General features: G+C 50.6%; 2 protein-coding genes across 2 annotated transcripts; both read left to right on the top strand.

Annotated features, from left to right (window-relative positions):
* Nucleotides 1–837: 837 nt before the first annotated feature.
* TPST2 (tyrosylprotein sulfotransferase 2) lies at nt 838–10,648 on the top strand. The gene is made up of 6 exons (XM_059827770.1): nt 838–861; nt 3,886–4,793; nt 6,402–6,600; nt 8,006–8,056; nt 9,142–9,190; nt 10,217–10,648. The coding sequence occupies exons 2-5, from the start codon at nt 3,958–3,960 to the stop codon at nt 9,169–9,171; spliced, it is 1,116 nt and encodes a 371-aa protein (XP_059683753.1). The 5' UTR covers nt 838–861; nt 3,886–3,957; the 3' UTR covers nt 9,172–9,190; nt 10,217–10,648.
* Nucleotides 10,649–10,996: 348 nt separating this feature from the next.
* TFIP11 (tuftelin interacting protein 11) lies at nt 10,997–19,784 on the top strand. Its single transcript, XM_059827728.1, has 12 exons — nt 10,997–11,193; nt 11,643–11,796; nt 12,479–12,635; nt 13,154–13,281; nt 13,759–13,911; nt 14,725–15,234; nt 15,959–16,065; nt 16,293–16,461; nt 16,666–16,909; nt 17,565–17,707; nt 17,987–18,152; nt 19,369–19,784. Exons 1-12 carry the CDS (start codon nt 10,997–10,999, stop codon nt 19,722–19,724), a joined length of 2,484 nt encoding a protein of 827 aa, XP_059683711.1. The 3' UTR covers nt 19,725–19,784.
* Nucleotides 19,785–20,536: the final 752 nt, after the last annotated feature.

The raw sequence follows: 20,536 nt of genomic DNA, 5'->3' as shown, positions 1-20,536 counted from the left end.
GCGGGTTTTGGTTCCCTACCTGGTGGGAGTTTGTGTTCTGCGAGGGGCCGACGCTGCTGCCTCGGCGGGTGGTGAGGCTGGAGAGGGCTGTGTTCCTTGGGTTGGAGCTGGGGAGATCCCGGCAGCGTCGGAGCTCCTAAAGCAGAGGTTGGCATCCCCGTGACCCACCTGGAGGCATGAGCGTGACCTGCCAGACCTGGGGAGTCCTCTGGGCCCCATCTTTTGCTGTTACTGGTTTGGGGACTGTAACTATAGTTTGACTTGGGCCTGATTTCAGCATTTGTTCCAAAGCCTGCGGCAGGCGAGTCTGCAGCTGCTCCCTCTGGGACGGGCTGCTGCGCCAGTTGCTTGTGTGCAATGGAAGTGTGCCGTGTTCGGACTGCTGTCTCCTGGGTTTTAAACATCCTGTCCCCCGAGGCTGCTCCCTTCCAGGAGGCTTCATTTCCTAAAAGAGCAGCCACCTTCCCGCTTCCCTCGGTTTCTCCTTCTGGCTCAGCCCTGTGAACGCTACCGCGGTGGAGCAGTGCTGGTGCCTCGGGGTGGATGGCCGAGTTGCAGGCGTGCTGCATCTGGCTGCCAGCGCTGACCGTGAGCCGGGACTGCCGGCTCTGTTGGGAACATCTTTCCCCTGAGCTAGGAACATCTTTCCCTTGAGCTCGGAGGGAGGCTGTGGGCAGGAGGGGTGCGTGCGGCAGGGGAAGGTGCCGAGGAGGAGAGCATCGCTCATCACCGCGCGCGCAGTTGTCTGTGATAAATAAACAAATGGACATTATGGCTTTTCCTTCCCGTTAGGTATTTTCACGACCACCTGTGTTTCAGCATGAAGCTCGGCTAGCAGGAAAATGAACTTACGGGTGGAAGGTAAGTACATACGGATGTCAGTGCCGGAGCTGTTGATTCCCCTGTGATGCTGGGTGTGGGCTGGTGAATATTTCATACGTCTGTGCGCACCGCCACTGATGCCCCGTTAATATTGTATTACCTTCACAAGCTGACAAGAAACAGTTTAAGCCTTGTTTATACTAATGTCCGATCATGCAAAATAAGGAAGAGTTTCTCCCTGGAGGACTTCTCGTGTCCTTGTTTGTCGCTGCTCTGCTGTCACTTCCCCACCAGCTCCCATCCTCCCCCATGCTCTCTGCTCTCGGGACCAGCCTTGCCCTGATGGCAGTCGGGGACGGAGTGTGGGTCACAGCAGTGTCCAAGCTGCACTTGGGGGCTTCAGCCCAGGATCGGCTGCTGGCACTTTGATTTCTGCTCCCCGTCACCAGCTGCAGTGGTTTTCAGTCCCTGCTGTGGTGCGCCAGAGAAGCCCCTGAGAGCTCCCTAATTCCTGCTGGAGTGGAAAGCTCTCAGAGCCAGCCTGGGCATCTGAAGGACTAGGTCGTCTCTGATCAGACAGCTGTGCTGCCTAATTATGCCATCACATTTTCCACCAGGTACCTGCTGTGGAGGAAATTATCCATCCCTCTTCTCTCGTAGACTAATAAGCTCCATAAATTTTGGGAAACTCTTAGTGGAGAATTGCACAAAAGAGTTGAAAATAAGCTGGATTGGTTGGCCGTTGCTCAGCAGAGCACGCTCATGAATGCTCCTTCAGCCCACCCAGGTACCCTGGGGTAATCCCGCTGGAGAAGTTCTGTTTCAGCCCTCCCGGTGCCCGTGGCTGCCATGCAGGACTCAGAGCGGGGCTGCTCTGCTGGCGGGAGCAGTGGTGTGCTGCAGCAGCGGGGAAGAGTCCCGAGCACAGCAGGAGGGGAGAAGCCGTGCTGCCCAGACGGCAGCCTCTCTGCCTTTCCTGTTGCCCCGCGGCGGAGCGAAAGCTTCCCTGTGCTGATGGTGTTGGATGGGCAGCGGTGGGGGCTGTGTGTCTGCCCTGGCCGGGGCAGCAGGATGATCCCCAGGGACACGGCACTTTGTCCCACCGGGTGCTGCCGGAGCAGGACTGGTACCGCAGGCTCCCAGCCAGCCTCCCGCTTCGCACAGCCAAATGAGTGAGTCCCTTTGTTCCTCTCCAGCAGCACTCCGACCCGGAGCTGCTGGGAGCATCTCGGTGGGAAACGCTCACGGTAAGCCGTTTTTGCAAAGAACAGAGCACTTCTGTGCTCCCAGCCTCCTTTTTAAACTGCAGGTCTTTCTTGCTAATTAGCCTGTCTTGGTCTGCACAGCCGTAATTATTCCAGTTGGCCTTAAATCCTGACTGCTCCAGCTACAATGAATTGAAATGGGTCTGGCGGCATTTGCAATTATTTTTATGGTGAACATTTGAATATATTTACATGACTGAAACAGATCAAGATAGCAGGAAGGAGCAGATGAGCACTTGTCTTTTTAATGGGTCTGACTCTGCTCTTGGTGCTGCATAAATGCCAGAGCTGTTTTTTGTTCCCTCTGGTTTCCATCTAAACAAATGGACCAGCATTTGACTTTTATATAGTATATGGGCATGCATTTGAAACTCTTTAACCTTGGCACATTAACCAAGCAGTTGGCCAGGATGTTAGCCATGGTGCTAAAGAGCCACAAAAGTAATTTTGGTGGCGATGTGATGTTACTTCGCTGCTGGGCTGGGAAAACTGCCTGGGTGGGCAGAGAGGCACTGCTTCCTTCTGTCGTGGTAATCCCGTGGTTTGAGCAGAGGTGGACAAAAGCAGAGCGGGTGGGTGGCGAGCAGCTGACGGCTTCACCGGTGCAGGTAGGTGGAGCGGGATGACGGGGCTTGGAAGGGGAACGGAGCGAGCCCTCGAGCGCCCGAGTCCTCACGTGCCCGGCCGGTTCTGGGGCCGCCTGTGCTGGCAGTGGGGCAGGGGCAGGCAGGCTGCCTGGCTCCGGGGCGGCTCTCCCGCCTGCGCCCCGCTGCAAAGGGGCTTTGCACCGGCCGCTGCTAAATGTGCTCTTTCATGGAGAGAGCCGAGAGGAGAAAACGTTTTTCTGAAGCAGTTCTTTGGATTGTCAGCCAAACAAAACGCATGGACGTCCCGTTCCTTCCACTCCATTCAGCTCCCGCCCCAGCCACAGAGAACTTGAAATCCCTGGGTGAGCGCAGGGGAGGATTGCAAAACCTGCGTCGCAAATGGAGCAGACGGGGGGAGGGTGTGGGACGCGGTGCCAGCAGTCCCTCCCGGGTAGGCAGCAGAGCAGGGGACCTGCAGAAACTGCAGGCTTCCTGCTGGATATCCTACTGAAAGGCAGAAAGCCCAGAAAGCCTTAATGCCAGATGAAGTCTTCAAGGATTTTTATGTAAGGTCAGTCCCCGGAGGAAGGGCATTTAACGCTGTTGTGTTGCTGTTAGCCTTCAGGTGGTTTAATTTCTGAAAGTGTTTCATTCCAATGGGTAACTGCTTTTCCTGACTCAGCCTCTGAAAATTTGCATGAGATGCTTTTGGTTTTCTCTTCTTTCAGCTTTTCCCCCTCCCTGGTGACAGCACGCTGAAACTAAAGAAAATGTAGGAAGGAGACAGGTGGCGGGAGAAGTGAGAAGACAGTGGTGTGCTGAGCTCGGTTTTGGAGGAAGGAGAACTGCAGGGAGGGTTTGGGCTTCATCTGGGATGGAACAGACTGTAAAGATTTTTTTTTTTTTAAAGGACTGACTGGGTACGCGTGGCCCCTCCTCTCCGGAATGTTCCTGGAGCTTTGTTTCAGCTGTAAACCTGTGATTCTGGGTACACAAACAGTCCAGACATAATCTCTTTGGGTGTGCTCTGAGGCAGACTTTAATTACCTCCTGGGTGGAAGGCACCTAGCCTGGAAGTTGCTGATAAATGAAAGAGATGATGAAAGCCTGGGATGGTGTCAGCGTCCTGAAGGAGCCAGGCTGGACGCTGAGGTGCCGCCAGGCTGGATTGCGGCTCCTGCTCCTTTGACCGTGCTGTGTTTCTCTTGCAGATGCCCGTTGGGTTGAACACTCGCTAGCTGAAAGCTGAAGCGTGGTCGCCAGCCTGTGCGGAGGAGAACAGGATGCGGGTCACCATGAGGAGGGTGTTGCTGGTGGTGGGCTCAGTGGTCGCCCTGATGGTGACTCTGCACCTCGGCCAGCAGGTCCTGGAGTGCCAGCAGGTCCTGAGCGAGAGGAGACACAGGCTGATGAGACCTGAGAACGAGGAGCTGGTCATGATGGACTCCAACCACGTCGAGTACCGTTACAGCAAGGAGATGCCCCTGATATTCATTGGCGGGGTCCCACGGAGCGGCACGACGCTGATGAGGGCCATGCTCGATGCACACCCTGAGGTGCGCTGCGGAGAGGAGACCCGCATCATCCCCCGCGTGCTGGCGATGCGGCAGGCCTGGTCCAAATCGGGGCGAGAGAAGATGCGCCTGGACGAGGCGGGGGTGACAGACCAAGTTTTGGATGCCGCTATGCAGGCCTTTATACTGGAAGTGATCGCCAAGCACGGTGAGCCAGCCAGGTATTTGTGTAACAAGGACCCCTTCACGCTGAAGTCCTCTGTCTACCTGTCCAGGCTGTTCCCCAATTCCAAATTCCTCCTGATGGTTCGAGATGGCCGGGCTTCGGTCCACTCCATGATCACGCGGAAAGTGACGATCGCGGGCTTCGACCTGAACAGCTACCGAGACTGCCTGACCAAGTGGAACAAAGCCATCGAGGTGATGTACTCCCAGTGCTTGGAGATCGGGCGGTCCCGCTGCCTGCCCGTCTACTATGAGCAGCTGGTGCTGCACCCCGAGCAGTCCATGCACGCCATCATGAAGTTCCTGGACATCTCCTGGAGTGACACGGTGCTGCACCACGAGGAGCTGATAGGGAAGCCCGGCGGGGTGTCGCTTTCCAAGTGAGTGTCTCGGCTCCTGCCTCGGCTTTTTGAGGAGCATTTTTGTTGCACGAAGCAGGTCAAGGCTAAAACTGGGGGGAAAAGACATGTGGCTTGTGTGTATGCATACCTTTCAGGGGCAGAAGTGGCAGCACATCCAGTTTTGCTGCAGTAGGTTTTGTGTTCCTGAGTAGAAAATGGCTTGAACACTAGCAATCTGTTGTACCCAACGGAGCAGCTTGTCAGTCAAGGATTTTGGGAGCAGGTGACTGTTTTATTCATCTCTCTTGACAGTGCAGAAATGATTTGGTCTCTAATTTGGAAAGAACCGCTTGCTTGGAAATGTGAGCTCTTTAATGCCTCTTTTTCTCCACCCATCCTCAAATACCTCCTTACTGTGATTAGTTTTGCTGCTATTGAATGGCTTTCAGTGGTAAGCAGCAATTCTTGCCAGGTTTGGTGCTGGTATTGCAGGATAAAAGAAATACCTGCTCTGTGGAGACGCACCCCAGCACTCCCTCCTTGCTGGCTGGCTGTCTCTGGCTGCTAGGGGGGTGCTTGCCTTCTCCCACCTTCTTCTTCTCTTTCAATGCTCTTTATTTCCTAAACAGAGGCTTAAGTCTAGCTTAGCAAAATTTAATCAGTGGTGTAAGGGAACCACACAAGCAGTCTTTGTATAAACTGCTCAAGCCCGAGTGGTGAGGGCAGCTGTGGAGACGCAGCTGCTCTGTTTCTCAGGGATGGCCGCGAGTGTGCGGCCAGGCTCCGCTTCCCTGCGCCCTGAGACACTCTTCCATACGAGGCTGTGCGGCGTTGCCTGTGCCTTAGCAGTCAGTAACTGGGAGGCTCTCATGAGGCTCAGCATCACAGCCTCTGTGTGCTTTCATCCCTCTTAGGACGCCACAACGCCTGTGCCGCGCAGGCTGTGATTTCCTCTGGATGGAGTCGAGCAGGTGGCTGCCCTGGGCCAGCGTCCCGCCGAGCACAGGGTGCAGGGGGGGCTGTACCTGCAAGGGGCTCGCTTCTCGGGGTTTGGAGGGCAGGGAGCGTGGCTGGTGGGGAGCACGTCCCACTGCCCTTACCGCAGGCGGGCCAGGAAGGCAGCTGTGGTGTAGGATAGAGAGATGCACCTTGCATGGCTGAAGCAATGATTGCTCCAGGGCTTTCAGCACTATTTGTTCAAAGTAAATTTTGCTGAGGTTGGTTAAACAGATAAATATTTGGATTTTCAGTGGGGTCATGTGGCGTATCTGTGCTACAGACCACACTTCTTTCATTATATTCCTGTGGTAAGCAGAGGTGCCCCACTAACACCCTGATGCTGGTGCAGGATGGATCCCCCTGTACAGGGGTACCCAACTACTGGGGCTGTGGAAACCCTGGCCAGGATCCACTCCCCCAGAGCAGGGCTGTGAGCGGGAAGGGGCTGCCCCGCTGTGCCTTGCGCCAGCTGTGCCCCAGGCAGACCCGGTGGGTGCTGAGCATCTGCGCTGTGTGCGTGTCTTGGGCGTTGGGAGCAAAATGTTAAGGTGTCAGTGAACCTCACTGAAGGCTGTTCTGTCTGAGCCCAGCATGTGTGTGAAATCCGACTTTAGTATCTTGTTTTATTTCTTTATTATTTTTCCCCAGGATAGAAAGATCAACAGACCAGGTTATCAAGCCGGTGAACATGGAGGCGTTATCTAAGTGGATCGGGCACATCCCGGGGGATGTGCTGCAGGACATGGCCCACATCGCACCGATGCTCGCCAGGCTCGGCTACGACCCCTATGCCAACCCACCCAACTACGGCCACCCCGACCCCTTAGTTGTCAACAACACACACAGAGTGAGTGTCGCTGCCATCTCCCTGCGGCGCTGCCACGGGGAGGGAGTGCTGGCATGGGGCCGTGGGTCTCTGCGCCCACAGAGCCCGCTGGAGTGGAAGAGGCTGCTGAACCGAATCAGAAGACAGCAGGGGAGAAACAAATGCTCTCTTCCTTTTGGGAGACTGGGAACGACAGACAGGCAGTTACACTGAGATGACTTCAAAACAGATGTGTTCGGTAGATTGAGTCTGGTGTGGCTCTAACTGATGACATTCCCTATGATTTTGTGGTGGCGTTTGTTTCTTCTGTTGTGGCAGATACAGACCTGTCCCTCCCTGACCCAGCCCCGCTGTCGAACCCAGACGTGGGAGTTACTGGTGTGTGCTGATGTTATCTAGCTGCACAGCTGTAGGCACTAGACACGCTGGTCTGGCCCCAGGAGGACGCCCAGACTGTGCTGTGTCCGTGGGTAGCTCACCAGCCACTCCCACAGTCCCATGAGGAATGCGAGTGGACGCTCGTAATGCCTTTGTGCAAAACCAGAAGATTTTTTTTTTTTAGAATATTGACTCATGTCCCTGGGGAACAACTGGAAGGAAGAAGCTGCAGAGCCACAGACAGCAGTTACTAAGCAGAGGGAGTTTCTCATGCTTTGGCGTGGACTGGTTCCTCCCCGCCTGAGGCTGGACTCTGCAGCACACCCAGCTTTGCACGTGCTCCCCGTGATGGTTCCCTTGGACGAGCTGTCCTTTGTCACGCTGGTGGGAGCAGGGGAACGCCTGCAGGTGGGACCAGTCCCCGTCATGCCATGTGCAGGTCGTGGGCAGGCGGGCAAGTAGCAGCACTGACTTGGAAGGTCGGAGGAGCTTCCCTGGAGCTGGTCCGTGCTCTGAGTGTGCTGGTCTGTTATAGCTCCTCCTTGCTCTCTCTGCTTACTGAGAGCTGTTCTAGGACACAAGTGATGTGGGTGAACATCTGCCCTGAGCAGGGTTAGGGACTCTGGGTCCCTAGGACAGGGACCTTTCTGTACTTCTTGGGTCCCTAGGACAGGGACCTTTCCGTACTTCTTGGGTCCCTAGGACAGGGATCTTTCTGTATTTCTTGGGATGAATTTGGAGGACTGGCACAATGGTGAAGGCCAAAATACTCTCCCCTCCCAGACAAAGGGGGGAACCAGAGAATTCCTTGTGTCGCTTTCCTGCCCCAGCAGGGTGCCGCTCCCTGTCTTTGCTTACAGTCAAGAAGGAGGAAACCTCCCACTTTTGCCCCAGTACAGCACCACGATGTAGAACAAACACCCATCAGGGTATTTCTGCTGGTTCAGGTATTATACTGGGACATAGGACGTGGTTAATGAGATGGACTTGATGATGTTCACAGAGCCACTACCCCAGAAGGGTCACGCCAGTTTTCTCTTTTTCATAGGTTTTAAAGGGGGATTATAAAACGCCAGCCAATTTGAAAGGTCATCTGCAGGTAAGAGTCTGATGTTGCTTTGAGGGCTTTGCCCTGTTTGGTTCATCCTGGGTGCCTGGTCCCTTACTCCCTCTTACGGGCATTTGCAGGCTGGGCACCCAGCTGCGGGAAGTGCTCCATCCCCGCTCTCTTGCCTCCATCCGTGGGGACAACGTGCCTGTCCTTCCTGCTGCGCACCGCTCCCACCCTCCGCACTTTCATTGTTGATGTCGTGTGTATTCTGTGCTCCTCAGACCCTGCTTGTTCATCTCTGCCACCTCCTTCCTGGTCTGCTCATGTGTGTGGCTTTGTGCTGTGGAGCTCTGTGTTCACTGATCGGAAACTTGTGCTCTTCATTCTCTGTCTTTAAGACACTTCCCACCGTGCTCGCTGTTCCAAAACTCTTAAAAGTTTTTGTTGTCCTGGGTCTTGCCTGCCTTAGGGAGGGGTGGCTTGTCTGATTTACAGGTTACAGTTGAGGTCTTCTAGTTCTTTTATTTGTGTGATTGTGTTCAGGTGTCAAATATACACTATGGGGCTCCCTCCCTAAAGAGCAGGGCTTGCAAACAGTTAATAACCGTCTTTTGTAATGCAGAGCGGTCCACAGCCATTGCATATACAGAATTAAAAAAAAAAAAAAAAAAGACTTCTTGACTCTCCAGAAAGCGCTACCTGCACAGTAGTATGGCGATGCAGTAGATTGGTGTTGATGTTTCGATCCAAGGTGCCAGGTTTTCCCTGCTCAACCTGTGGCCTCCTAAAGAAAGCTGGGGGGTTGAGCTGCATCGCCGGTGTCGGGCAAGAAGATGCGGAGCCCAGTCCCGGACTGCGGAAGCAGGGCTGCTGGTGCATGTAGTGGCTTTCACTGCGAGAGGTGTCGCTGGTGATTCCCGGATGGTCGCCCAGGGTGGCTCGTGTTGAGTGAACGGTAGCGAAGCAAGAAGCTGCAGCCTTGTGGCAGCGTTTCCTGGCTGCTGGTGCTCTGCCCTCGCGCTGCTTTCTCTGTCCTAAGCATTTCCTTTTCTCGCTGCTGGGAACACAGCGGGAATGTTTTGAGTTGCAGATGGTGGCTTAAAGCTGACCCTTCTGTTTCTGGGTTATTCTAGGTGACTCAGAACACATCATCTTCTCACTAAGAAAATTAATGATTTCCAGGTAAGACCTTGTACTTCATTTTTGGACTCTGGGCAAATCTGCCTGCATTGCTCTAGGGTTAGCATTTTGCTTGTGTAACAGCTTGTGCCTGTGGATTAGCTGGGCTGCTCCAGGCACGCTCGTTATGCAAATGATCTCCTTCACGGTTGCTTTAGGTTTTCAGAACAATACTGTTATGTGAGATGATTTGTCAGAAGTTCTTTTTCTGAGCTCTGGAAAGAGGCTTACTTCAGCAAATTCGACATCAGCCACTTGGGAGGGTTATTACTGACTGTCCCCACGGGGAGCATTGAAACGGGATGTGGAAATGTGTGGATGAGCTGAGCTGCTCCCCAGCTGTCTTCTAGGACGTGCCGTGGACCCATGGAAGGGAAGATAAAGCAGTCGCATCTGCTGTCAGTTTGGAAAAACAAAGCTGCTACCCTGGGTTTCTGCTCTAGATACAACTGTTGATATGTTGGATGTTTTTCCATCTCTCTTTTCAGCTAGCCTCTACACTAAAACATAAAATGTCATTTTTCTTACTAAAAATGACCCTTTAAAAACCACTTTTTATGTAAAAGCAGTATATTGTGCTAAAAAAAACAATCCGAAGCACTGAGTGAGAGTAGAAGTTGTGTGCCCATCATCCTGGGGCTGGGACTTGGTCTCTGTCACAGAATCGTGGAATCACTACGGTTGGAAAAGACCTGTCAGATCATCAAGTCCAACCACCAACCCAACCCCACCATGGCCACTAAACCATGTCCCGCAGTGCCACGTCCACACGTCCCTTGAACACCTCCAGGGATGGTGACTCCACCACCTCCCTGGGCAGCCTCTTCCAATGCTTCACTGCTCTTTCCGTAAAGAAATTTTCCCTAATATCCAGCCTGAACTTCCCCTGGCGCAACTTGAGGCCGTTTCCTCTTGTCCTATCACTTGTCTAACCATTTTTTGTAGCGCGGCTGCTTTAAAACGGTTCGTCGGGCACCTGCTGTGCTGGCGTGGCCGGATCCTGCTCCTGCCTCTGTTTCTCTCTTCCAGAATGCTGCAAATGGCCTTTTGTTGTCCAACAAAGAAGAGTTTGCAACGGCACCAGTGGAAATCGGTTATCCAAGCATATTGCTTGCTAATACTATTGCCAAAACGACTGCTGTACGAGGAATGTATTTGCATTTATTTGCAAAGGCCAAACACCTTCCCCCTGGGACACCCGCCGGCTGCCTTTTCCGAGCGCTCCGTGGTGGAAGCACCTGTGGACGTCCGCACTCGCCGGGGCCGTCGGCGTGCCTCGGGAGGAGGTTTTGTGTGCCGTGGCCGGAGGACTCGTCAAATCGCGTCTAAGTGTCTCGTCACGCTGTTCTCTAATTGCGGGTCGGAGGCCCTGTCCTGACCTCGCAGAGCCTTCGTCGTGCGAGTGACCCCCCGCGCCCCCGCCCTTCACTGTGACTTACAGAGGCTATTGCAGAGTTAATATATGAGCCCCCCCCGCCTCCTTCCTTCGTGGCACACCATTAAAGTATGTTTTAATAGCGCCGGCTCTGCCCCCCCTCTCTGCCCCGGGGGCCGGGCCCGGGGCGGTGCAGGCCGCGGGGCGCCCTGGGCCGGGCCGCCAGACCACAGAGGCGCCGCTGCCCGCGAGGCCCCGGCGTGGCCGCGCCTGCCAGCTCTATGGTTGTGGGCGTGGCTCAAGCGGTGCCCGGGTGCGTCACCGGAAGGAGACGGTTCAGTTCCGGGCGGCGGCGGCGCAGTGGGGCCGGGCGGGAGGCGCGGAGCCGGGCCGGGCCCGGCGGGGTGTTCGTGTGGGGACCGCCCGCGGGCGCCATGTCGATGTCGCACCTGTACGGCACGGACGGGGAGGATGGCGTGGAGATGGAGAACTTCGAGGTGTCGGACTGGGACCTGCAGAACGAGTTCAACCCGCACCGGCAGCGCCACCGGCAGAGCAAGGAGGAGGCCACCTACGGCGTGTGGGCCGAGCGCGACTCGGACGAGGAGCGGCCCAGCTTCGGCGGCAAGCGGTACGGGCCGGGGACGGGGGGGAAGGGGCCCCCGGGCCGAGCCGGACCCTCCCGCCCAGGGCCGCGCGTCTGGCGGCCGCCGGTTGTGCCCCCCGGGTGGGTCTGCGGAGCCGCGTGGGCAGGGCTCGGGTGGGTGCCCGTTTCGTGGGGGTTTTCGGGCTGTAAACGCCCTCTGAACAGCCCAGCCTGGGGCAGGGTCCGCCCTCGGGGCGGCCGTGGGGCGCAAGGAGCGGCCTGTGGGGACTTCGCCTGTGCAAGCGTGCCCCCCTGCCCAGGGGGCAAGAGCGGTTATTTACTGGCCAAACCAGCGTGAAGCTGCTCGTCAGTCTGTAATGTTTCATTTTAAGGGGGGGGTTGTGTGACTAAGGCATAATAGCCTCCAGGGTTGTGTAGGAATGCGCAATGGTCCGCTGGAACAGAATTCACTCACAGGTCTCGTTTCGGTGCAGCTCCAGGGATTACTCGGCCCCCGTGAACTTCATCAGCGCCGGGCTGAAAAAGTCGGCAGCTGAGGATATGTCAGAAGAAGACTCTGATGAAGATGAAAAGCCTGTTAAGCAGGAAGAAATCCCTAAAGAATTTGTGCCAAAGAAGTTAAAAACAGTGAGTTATCCAGGAAGTTTTCAGTTCTGTGTAACGTATTTTTGACTACAGCCTAAGTTTCATAGGTGCTGAAACAATAATAGAGCACTAAAGAAAGAGAGAAATAATTAAAACCAGAGAACTACATATGACAGCATGCTGTTAAGGGAGGTGTTTCCTCTGTCTGTTGGAGCTATTCTGAAGTATTGTGTGTCCTTGGGAACATCAGGCCTTTTGGGCCCTTTTATTTTCCTTAATATTCCTTTTGGTCAGTTGAGGTTACAATAAAAGAATGCCTGTGGTTTACTGCCTTTCAAAGACTTTTCTTTTTAGTCTCACAGACCAGTGTGACAAATCTAGGCATGTTATAGATTAAAACTCAAACTCTTATTTTCTTACCAAACGCAGAAAGAATCAGGAAGCAGCTTCAGCTGAAGTCGGTGGTGGAGCCTAATAACTGGCAGCTTGTCACTCTAAGCTGGTCAGGGCTTTTCCTTTTCCATCTAAGGAATTTCAGGAAACTCCTTAGATATCAGGCAGCTTACATGGATGCACAAGTCATGACATAGTGAGCTGTGCAGCAGTGTCGTGACAGCTGAATTGCTTCTGGGAAGAACCTTCCTTTTGAGTGAAATTATACTGAGCCTGGTTATTATGATGCCTTAAGGCTGTGTGGTTTTTGTTTCTTTATTTGTTTTAACAGGGTGGTAATTTCAAGCCTAGTCAGAAAGGCTTTGTAGGGGGGACAAAATCTTTTGTGGATTTTGGCAGCTGGGAGAGACACACTAAGGGAATTGGGCAGAAGCTTCTCCAGAAAATGGGTTATGTCCCCGGAAGAGGTCTCGGGAAGAATGCTCAAGGTACTGTGATTGTGTGTGTGGCTATTTGTTGTTAACTAGTACTTTGGAGAAGAGATTGGATTCTTTAAAGAACTGATCTCTCCAGGTGGCTTCCAACTTCATCCTTGTTTTCTTGCATCTCTTGCAAGTGATCTGGGTCCTCATGATGAGATTCAATTGTGTTTAAATTACCATAGGCTGATTTTATGCTCTTGTTATTTTGCAAGAGAAAAAGAAACAAAAAAGGGAGATAAATACTGAAGGCAGTCAGCTCACAGAAAAAGAGATGTTATTGTACGTGGTTGAAATGCAGATGTGAATAATACCCCGCTTTGGTTTTTTTGTGTGTGTGCTGGAATTAAGGAATTTTATAGGCACTAAGAAATAGTGAGGTGGTAGAAGATACTGTAGCGATAGAGGCAGAATACCAGGCTGGATGTTTGTGCTGAGTCGATAACTTCGGGTACTGTAGGGAAAACGCTCACTGTTCTCTCTCAGTAAGTAAACTGTTCTTTCTGATCTAACGCTTGTCCTCCTAGGTATTATCAATCCAATTGAGGCCAAACAAAGAAAAGGCAAAGGAGCTGTGGGGGCATACGGCTCTGAAAGAACCAGCCAGTCTTTGCAAGACTTCCCTGTTGTGGACTCAGAAGAAGAAGCTGAGGAGGTATTTGTTGTATATCTTAGTATATCTGTTTTCCCTGTTGTGTTGTATGTACAAAATACAGTTCTGGTATCAGCTTCTGTGTCAGAGAAAACTGTATGAGCTCATTTTAGATAAGAAGCTAAAGACATAGCAGATGAATTTAATTTAGATGTACTGTTCTTATCACTGTAATGTTCTTTGCTCACTTTATTCCAGTAGTCTTGCTAGAACCTTTAAAGAGTCCCCACAGGTAAATAGTCTTTATCTTCTGTTTAAATTAAAAAAAAGAAAAAAATCAGAAACGTACTGCTAGCATTGCGAATAGGGTTGTTGACTGGACCAGTCGGAGCCAGTTTGTCACTGAGCTTTACCACTTTCCTAGTTACTTTGCTGTACAACATTCTTCATGGATCTGATGGTTATTTTCCTGTAGAAAATAGAGGCAATTTGAGGCATGAAAGAGAGTAGCAACCACAACTCCTCTTTGTTTTCGTTTAGGAATTTCAAAAAGAGCTCAGTCAGTGGCGGAAGGATCCAAATGGAGGCAAGAAAAAGCCCAAATACAGCTATAAGACAGTAGAAGAACTGAAAGCCAAGGGTAGGATCAACAAGAAGCTTTCAGCCCCTCAGAAGGAGCTGTCTCAAGTCAAGGTAAGGTTGCTAACCCAAGCCGTGGCATCTTTGGGAAACAATTTGTCCACGTTGGTATTGTGAGTGCTTTTTAGCCATCGGTACCTGTAATAGAAGCCAGTTCTAAGAACTGGCTGGCTGTAGCCTCATGAAAATCAAGGCCTCAGTCTCATCACTGAATCATGTAATAATGTAATCATGTCACCAAGGACATTGGATTTGTTTTTAAGCAAGTTCTTTGGTCTCAGAAAAATGCAAATTAGCTTAAATGTGGGGTTTTTTTTAATTGCAAGTTAAGTTTAATTGTTTCACATTAGTCATATATAAAACAGTCATCCACTTCTGGAAGCACAGGTGTCCATATTCGGATTGTGCAACTAAACACATAGTTTGAACCATCTTCCACCTAAAAGGGACAGTAAGGGATTTGTCTTTTATGCGCTTAATAAAATTATTCATCTGCAATTAACGTGTCTTTAAAAACATATAAAAGTACCTAAGGCTTCCATGCAGTAACAAATAGTATACTACTTGCATCATAACCGCTTGTAGAATTACTCAGCGAAATGGTAAAACTGAGATCAGAAGAGGATATTTTTCCAGCCCTGATTCCAAATTGTTTCTTATTCATTCTAACTCTTCGTGTCTGGAGTAGGCCTTTTTGGAGGCAATCTCCAGTTGCCTCATTCAGAATACCAGTTGTATTAGTAGCCTCCTGGAGTAATTAAGGTACTTGGAAATTTCCAGTTTTCAATTTGGAGTAAGAGATTTCCTCCTTATTTAAACAGGAAATACAGGGTTTTTTAAGACGTGTTTGTTCTTGTTTGTTGGAAGGTTATAGACATGACGGGTCGGGAGCAAAAGGTTTATTACAGCTACAGTCAAATCAGCCACAAGCACAACATCCCAGATGACAGTCCTCAGCAGCCACTGGGCAAAGACTCCAAGCCCCAGGGATTTGCCTTGCCTGAGCTGGAGCACAACTTACAACTTCTCATTGACATCACAGAGCAGGAGATCATCCAGAACGACCGGCAGCTGCAGTATGAGAGGGACATGGTTGTCAACCTGACCCACGAGATACAGAAGATGTCTGAAGTTCTCTCGCATGAGGAGACAGCAATTAGCAATCTCAGCAAGGTGCTGGAGATGGTGGAAGAGTGTGAGAGACGGATGCAGCCCAGTTGTGAAAATCCCTTAACCTTGGATGAGTGTGCAAAGATTTTTGAGACGCTTCAAGACAAGTACTACGAAGAGTACAGGATGTCTGATAGGGTAGACCTGGCAGTAGCAATAGTCTATCCTCTCATGAAAGATTACTTCAAGAACTGGGATCCCTTCAAGGTGTGTATTAGTTTGATTTATCTGCAGTTCTTACTTGACGGCTTAAGTCGTCATTGTTATCTTGACACACACCCCCCTACACTCCTTGTCCCAAATTCCTATCAGCCTGGAGAGAAGGAGGGGAAAAAGCACCTTCCTCTTGCCGGGCAGGAGAGAGGAAGGTTCCAGAGAAAACTCCCGCTGTTCATGGCGGAGCAAGATAAGCATGTGCAAAAAGATGGACCCACTCTGCACCTGCTCTCGGACACTTGCTACGGCTGAAGGCTACTGTTCTGTAAAGTGGCCAACGACTTTAGGAGCTTGAAGACTAAAATCAATCCCTTTCATGGGTGTTGGGAAGAAAAAGTAGATGAAAGTTAAGTCTCTAGTCCTTGTTTTTTAGCAAAAGCGGGAGAGGTCTGTCTTTCAGGTAGTCAGGTATGCGCTGTCTATTCTTAATGCCATTTCGGCTGTGGTAGGTAAGAGTCTGAATTCTCTCTGTACACCTGCAAAAGTTCAGACTATCCTCTTTCCCCACCCCACCCCCCCCCAAGATACGTTAAATCCATGAAGTGGGGTTTTCCTCTTGTGGAACCTTACTAATCACAGCTGCAAGCTCCTAGCTTGCCTTTTGAGCAGGTGAGAAAGCTGTCTGTAGCAGAGCGTACCATCAGCCTGCTCTTTGTAGATCCCAGCTGAAATTAATGAAAAAGGATAAAGGCCGCTCATACCTTATCATTTCCAGGACTGTACATATGGCACAGAGATCATAGCCAAGTGGAAGAGCCTTTTGGAAAACGATCAGCTGTTATCACACAGTGGGCAGGACCTGTCAACAGATGCTTTTCACAGGTAAAGAGCAAATGAGTTGTACTTTGTGCAGCATCTTCAAGTGCTGCTTCCTCGGGGATGGAGAAGAACAGATACAAATGTGCTTTCCAGATGATTTTCTCGATGTATCTGTTAAAATCCAGCTGTCAACTATATAAAAAGAAGTAGCTTTTAAATAACAGTTACCATTTGGTTTATTTAGGCCTGGGGCTATAGCTTTAAGCTTAACTTTGATTCCTCCCCCGCAGACTGATGTGGGAAATCTGGATGCCATATGTCAGAAACATAGTAGCACAGTGGCAACCAAGGAACTGTGGATCGATGGTGGATTTCTTGGATAGCTGGGTAAACGTTGTTCCTGTCTGGATACTGGATAATATTCTGGACCAGCTCATCTTCCCCAAGCTACAGAAAGAGGTAAGATGAGAGGGCTGTGTTAGAATGAAGCCATGCTCTGAACCAGTATTTGGATTTCAGTCAACAAGAACTTCCAAAATACTGGTTTGCTGCCTCTGCTGACGCATTTCAGAGTTAGGGGGTTGTGTTGTGGCTCCTTTTGCATCTGGCAAGACTTACTTCTAATGGATGGACTTACTTTAATCTTTTCTGTTTTGCCTCAAGGTCGAAAGCTGGAATCCTTTGACAGACACAGTCCCAATCCATTCGTGGATCCACCCCTGGCTTCCCTTGATGCAGGCACGATTAGAGCCGCTGTATTCTCCCATCCGTAACAAGCTGGCAAATGCGCTGCAGAAGTGGCATCCCAGTGACTCCTCCGCCAAACTTATCCTTCAGCCCTGGAAAGATGTGTTCACACCTGGATCATGGGAGGCTTTCATGGTCAAAAACATTGTGCCTAAACTAGGTGAGACAAGCCAGACAGCGCTGAGTTTCTGGAATCTGTTGGTTGCCGCCTTCCCCCTTAGACCTGGGAAAGATACTTGTTAACGTGGTTGCTAGTGTTACTTCAAAGAGTATTATTAGTAAGTTTAGACCAAGCTTGCATCTTCATTTCTGCTACTAGTACTGTGCATTTTTTTTCAGAGGTGGACATTTTAGGAAATATGGGGAAGTGCTCTGATTATTCTCAGTGTTTTCTGTCTTATTTTTCTACATCATCTGATTCCTCTCTTCAGCTGACAGGAATATCTCATAGCTGTTGGTAGTACCAAACTATAAAATGTCTCTCTGTTACTCCTGTATTCTTTGGTCTATGCTAATGCTTTCACCATGAGATTTTGTAATTCACCATTCAGCCATGCAAACTGGCTAAAAGGCGCTGTAGTCTAAAAAACAGTTGAACGTTTCGAGTTTCTCAGTTCTGGCAGCAGATTGTAATCGCTGGAAATGGACACACTGTTTTGGTGGCAGGGATCGGCTAAACAGTTTAAAGACCCTGAATGTCCCTTAGGGTAATATGCAGTGCAGGTGCTGTGTAAATCATGAGTGTTGCTAGTGAAGTAGGTCAGGGCCCTCATAAAACCGTGAGTCTTTTCTAACTCTTCTCCCCCTTTTCCCAGGGATGTGTTTGAACGAACTCATCATAAACCCTCACCAGCAGCACATGGATGCCTTCTACTGGGTGATTGACTGGGAGGGGATGATTTCTGTCTCCAGTCTTGTTGGGCTGCTGGAGAAACACTTCTTCCCAAAGTGGCTGCAGGTGAGAAACTATGAAGGCTGAGTAAACCGGCCTGATTTCACCGTGAAGTGTTCTAGTGACTCCTGCCAAGAAACTGCTGCTCCAGCACTGAAATGGTTTAACTGCCAAATGGGGTGGTTGCCACTCGTAGCTCCATACACATCAGAACAGACTATTTCCTGATAACTGCCACAGTCCTTTCTTTTACAAAAAGCTCAGTAATAAACTAAGTGGTAATATGGCCTCTCCTCCATAAATGTACCTGTCCTGCTACATTTGATCTGTCCTGTTGTTTTGCAGGTGCTGTGCTCTTGGCTTAGTAACAGCCCCAATTATGAAGAGATTACAAAGTGGTACTTGGGTTGGAAGTCCATGTTCTCAGACCAAGTGTTAGCACATCCGTCGATCAAAGACAAATTTAATGAAGCTCTTGATATCATGAACCGGGCTGTGTCTTCCAGTGTTGGTAGGTGGCTTTTGGTGATGGCTCTGCTCACTGTGATGGCAGTACAGCAATGCTTGGTTGTTGTGAGCCTGTATTTAGGCATGGCCCTGCTAATTGGCATTGTAGCAGCTCCCATGAGCAGTGAAATTCAAAGTCTGTTTTTACCTTGCTGTGTCCGTAAATAACACCTGTAAGGCGCTACTTAATAATTGTCCGTGCTTCACTGAAGCAGAAACAGATTTTTGGTGACTGGCTGCCTGTGCCGTTAAGCAACAAGAAGGCTGATTCTCTTCCAGCCTTGCCTGATTATAGTGTATTTTACGTCAGTCACTGAGAGACCATCGTTTAAAGATGTTGACTTCCAAAGCTATAATTTATTGGGTTTTTTTTCTTTACGGTGAGATACTGTTTCTTCTCCTTAGCTTTAGAGCAGTGCCCTTTCCTTTCACATGGCTCTCCCTGTGACCTGAAAGAGATTGTTAGTAATTTGCTGGGAGTTAAACTGTATAAAACACAAGCCCATGCCTGAGGGAGCAGCACCTGAGATTTGCCCTGTCCTCCAAGATGAGAACTCTTTTCCTGCATTCCTCTTGCCTGCTTGCTGTACAATGGGATGGAGAATCTGCATCAGAAACATGGAGGATTCCTTGAGGTCTATTTTAAATGTTACGCTTATTTCTGTGGTAAAATGATACAACTACGGGCATGCGTTGCACAAAGAGGAATTCACCTATTGAGAAATTCCTGGCACGGTACTCATGCAGCCACAGAGTGAACTGGGGCTGATAGCGAAAGCACTCCTGATGCAATGCCGCTTCCTGCAATGTGGTGCTGCTCCATCCTTAGCCTGATGTTGCAATAGTCACTGTTTGTAACCCAGCAGTGGCACGTGGAGACCACCGGCCAGGTTTTGGCTTTGAGGAGTATTTTTTTGTTGTTGTTGTTTGCATTTTCCCTTTGCCAGGAGCAGTGCAGCATTCTCCTCTCCTGTGTGTGCTCAGGTACAATTTGGGATTGTGTCAAATCCTGTTGCTTCTGCTGCAGTTCTCAAATTCACCTCCCTAGTCTATGTTGCGTTAGGAATAACAGCATAAAACTTAAGCAATTAGAATGTGTAAGGAAGAATTCAGAACATTGTGGATTGACTTTACTGTGTCTTGGACTGGAGTTTACCCATCAGCCTTGCGCTAGGAACAGACTGGGACCTTGTTTTCACGTGTTTTGTCTTTCCAAACAGGTGGGTACATGCAGCCAGGGGCTCGAGAGAACATCGCCTACCTTACTCACACTGAGCGGAGGAAAGACTTTCAGTACGAAGCCATGCAGGAGCGTCGGGAGGCTGAGAACATGGCCCAGCGCGGCATTGGCATGGCCGCCAGCTCCGTGCCGATGAACTTTAAGGACCTAATTCAGACAAAAGCAGAGGAGCACAACATTGTTTTCATGCCTGTGATTGGAAAGCGGCATGAAGGGAAACAGTTGTATACGTTTGGACGGATTGTCATTTACATTGACAGAGGCGTTGTGTTTGTACAAGGAGAAAAGACTTGGGTGCCAACCTCTCTCCAGAGTCTCATTGACATGGCTAAGTGAGGCCCCCGCTTTGAGCCGTGAAGACCATCTTGCTAACATTTTTAGCGTAACTGTCTTGGAATAAAGAAGCTACAGATTTGTAAATAGAGTGAAACTGTAGCTGCGTGCCAGGATTTTTTTCTTAGAAGAGCTGTTTGGACAGTGTCAAGAGATGAAATTACACGTGGAAGTCGGTGCCAAGGTGCAGTTCTGACATTTGTGTAATTGCCACCTGTGACAGAGGTTTATCAGCAGGTTAGAAGGGACTGCGGGAGGTGATTCTCTGCTCCAACAGCAGATGACCGAGGGCTGTTCTAGCCGAGCCCTGAAGGTCCCCAGCCACAGAGGTGTCACAGCTTCTCCTTGCCTGCTGCGCTGCTCTGGCAGTGAGTCACTGTCCTGACAACGTCCCTCGTGCAGCGGGCTCCTCTACTGTGTGCAGCTGGGACTCGTCCCAGCTCACTCCGGGTGTGCTGGTGGCTCCTTCAGCCTGGTGCCTGCCCGCGGCCATCAGCCGCTCCGGTGCCCTCTCTGCCCTGTTAGCGCAGAGCTGGAAGGGCGGGAGGGGGGATTTTCCCAGCAAATTCACAGAACGTGTGTTGTGGGACCGCAGCAGTTCAGGGCAGAGGTGAGGGAGGGAAACTGAGGCTTTTCTTCCCTAGAGGGAGATGACCTGATTCTTCACAGAGGAACAGATAATGAGCTGATTGCGGTAACACTGGACAGCTGAAGGCCCCTGCCTGTGAGAAAGCTTTTCTAAGCCTGCATTTGGAACTAGACACCAATACCTTCAACTACAAACCCCTCTCAAATAATTCCCCCTTCCTGATGCT

The sequence above is a fragment of the Gavia stellata genome, chromosome 21 (assembly GCF_030936135.1).
Source record: "Gavia stellata isolate bGavSte3 chromosome 21, bGavSte3.hap2, whole genome shotgun sequence".
In the NCBI taxonomy this organism is placed as follows: domain Eukaryota; kingdom Metazoa; phylum Chordata; class Aves; order Gaviiformes; family Gaviidae; genus Gavia; species Gavia stellata.
This window is presented reverse-complemented; position numbering and strand designations above follow the sequence as displayed.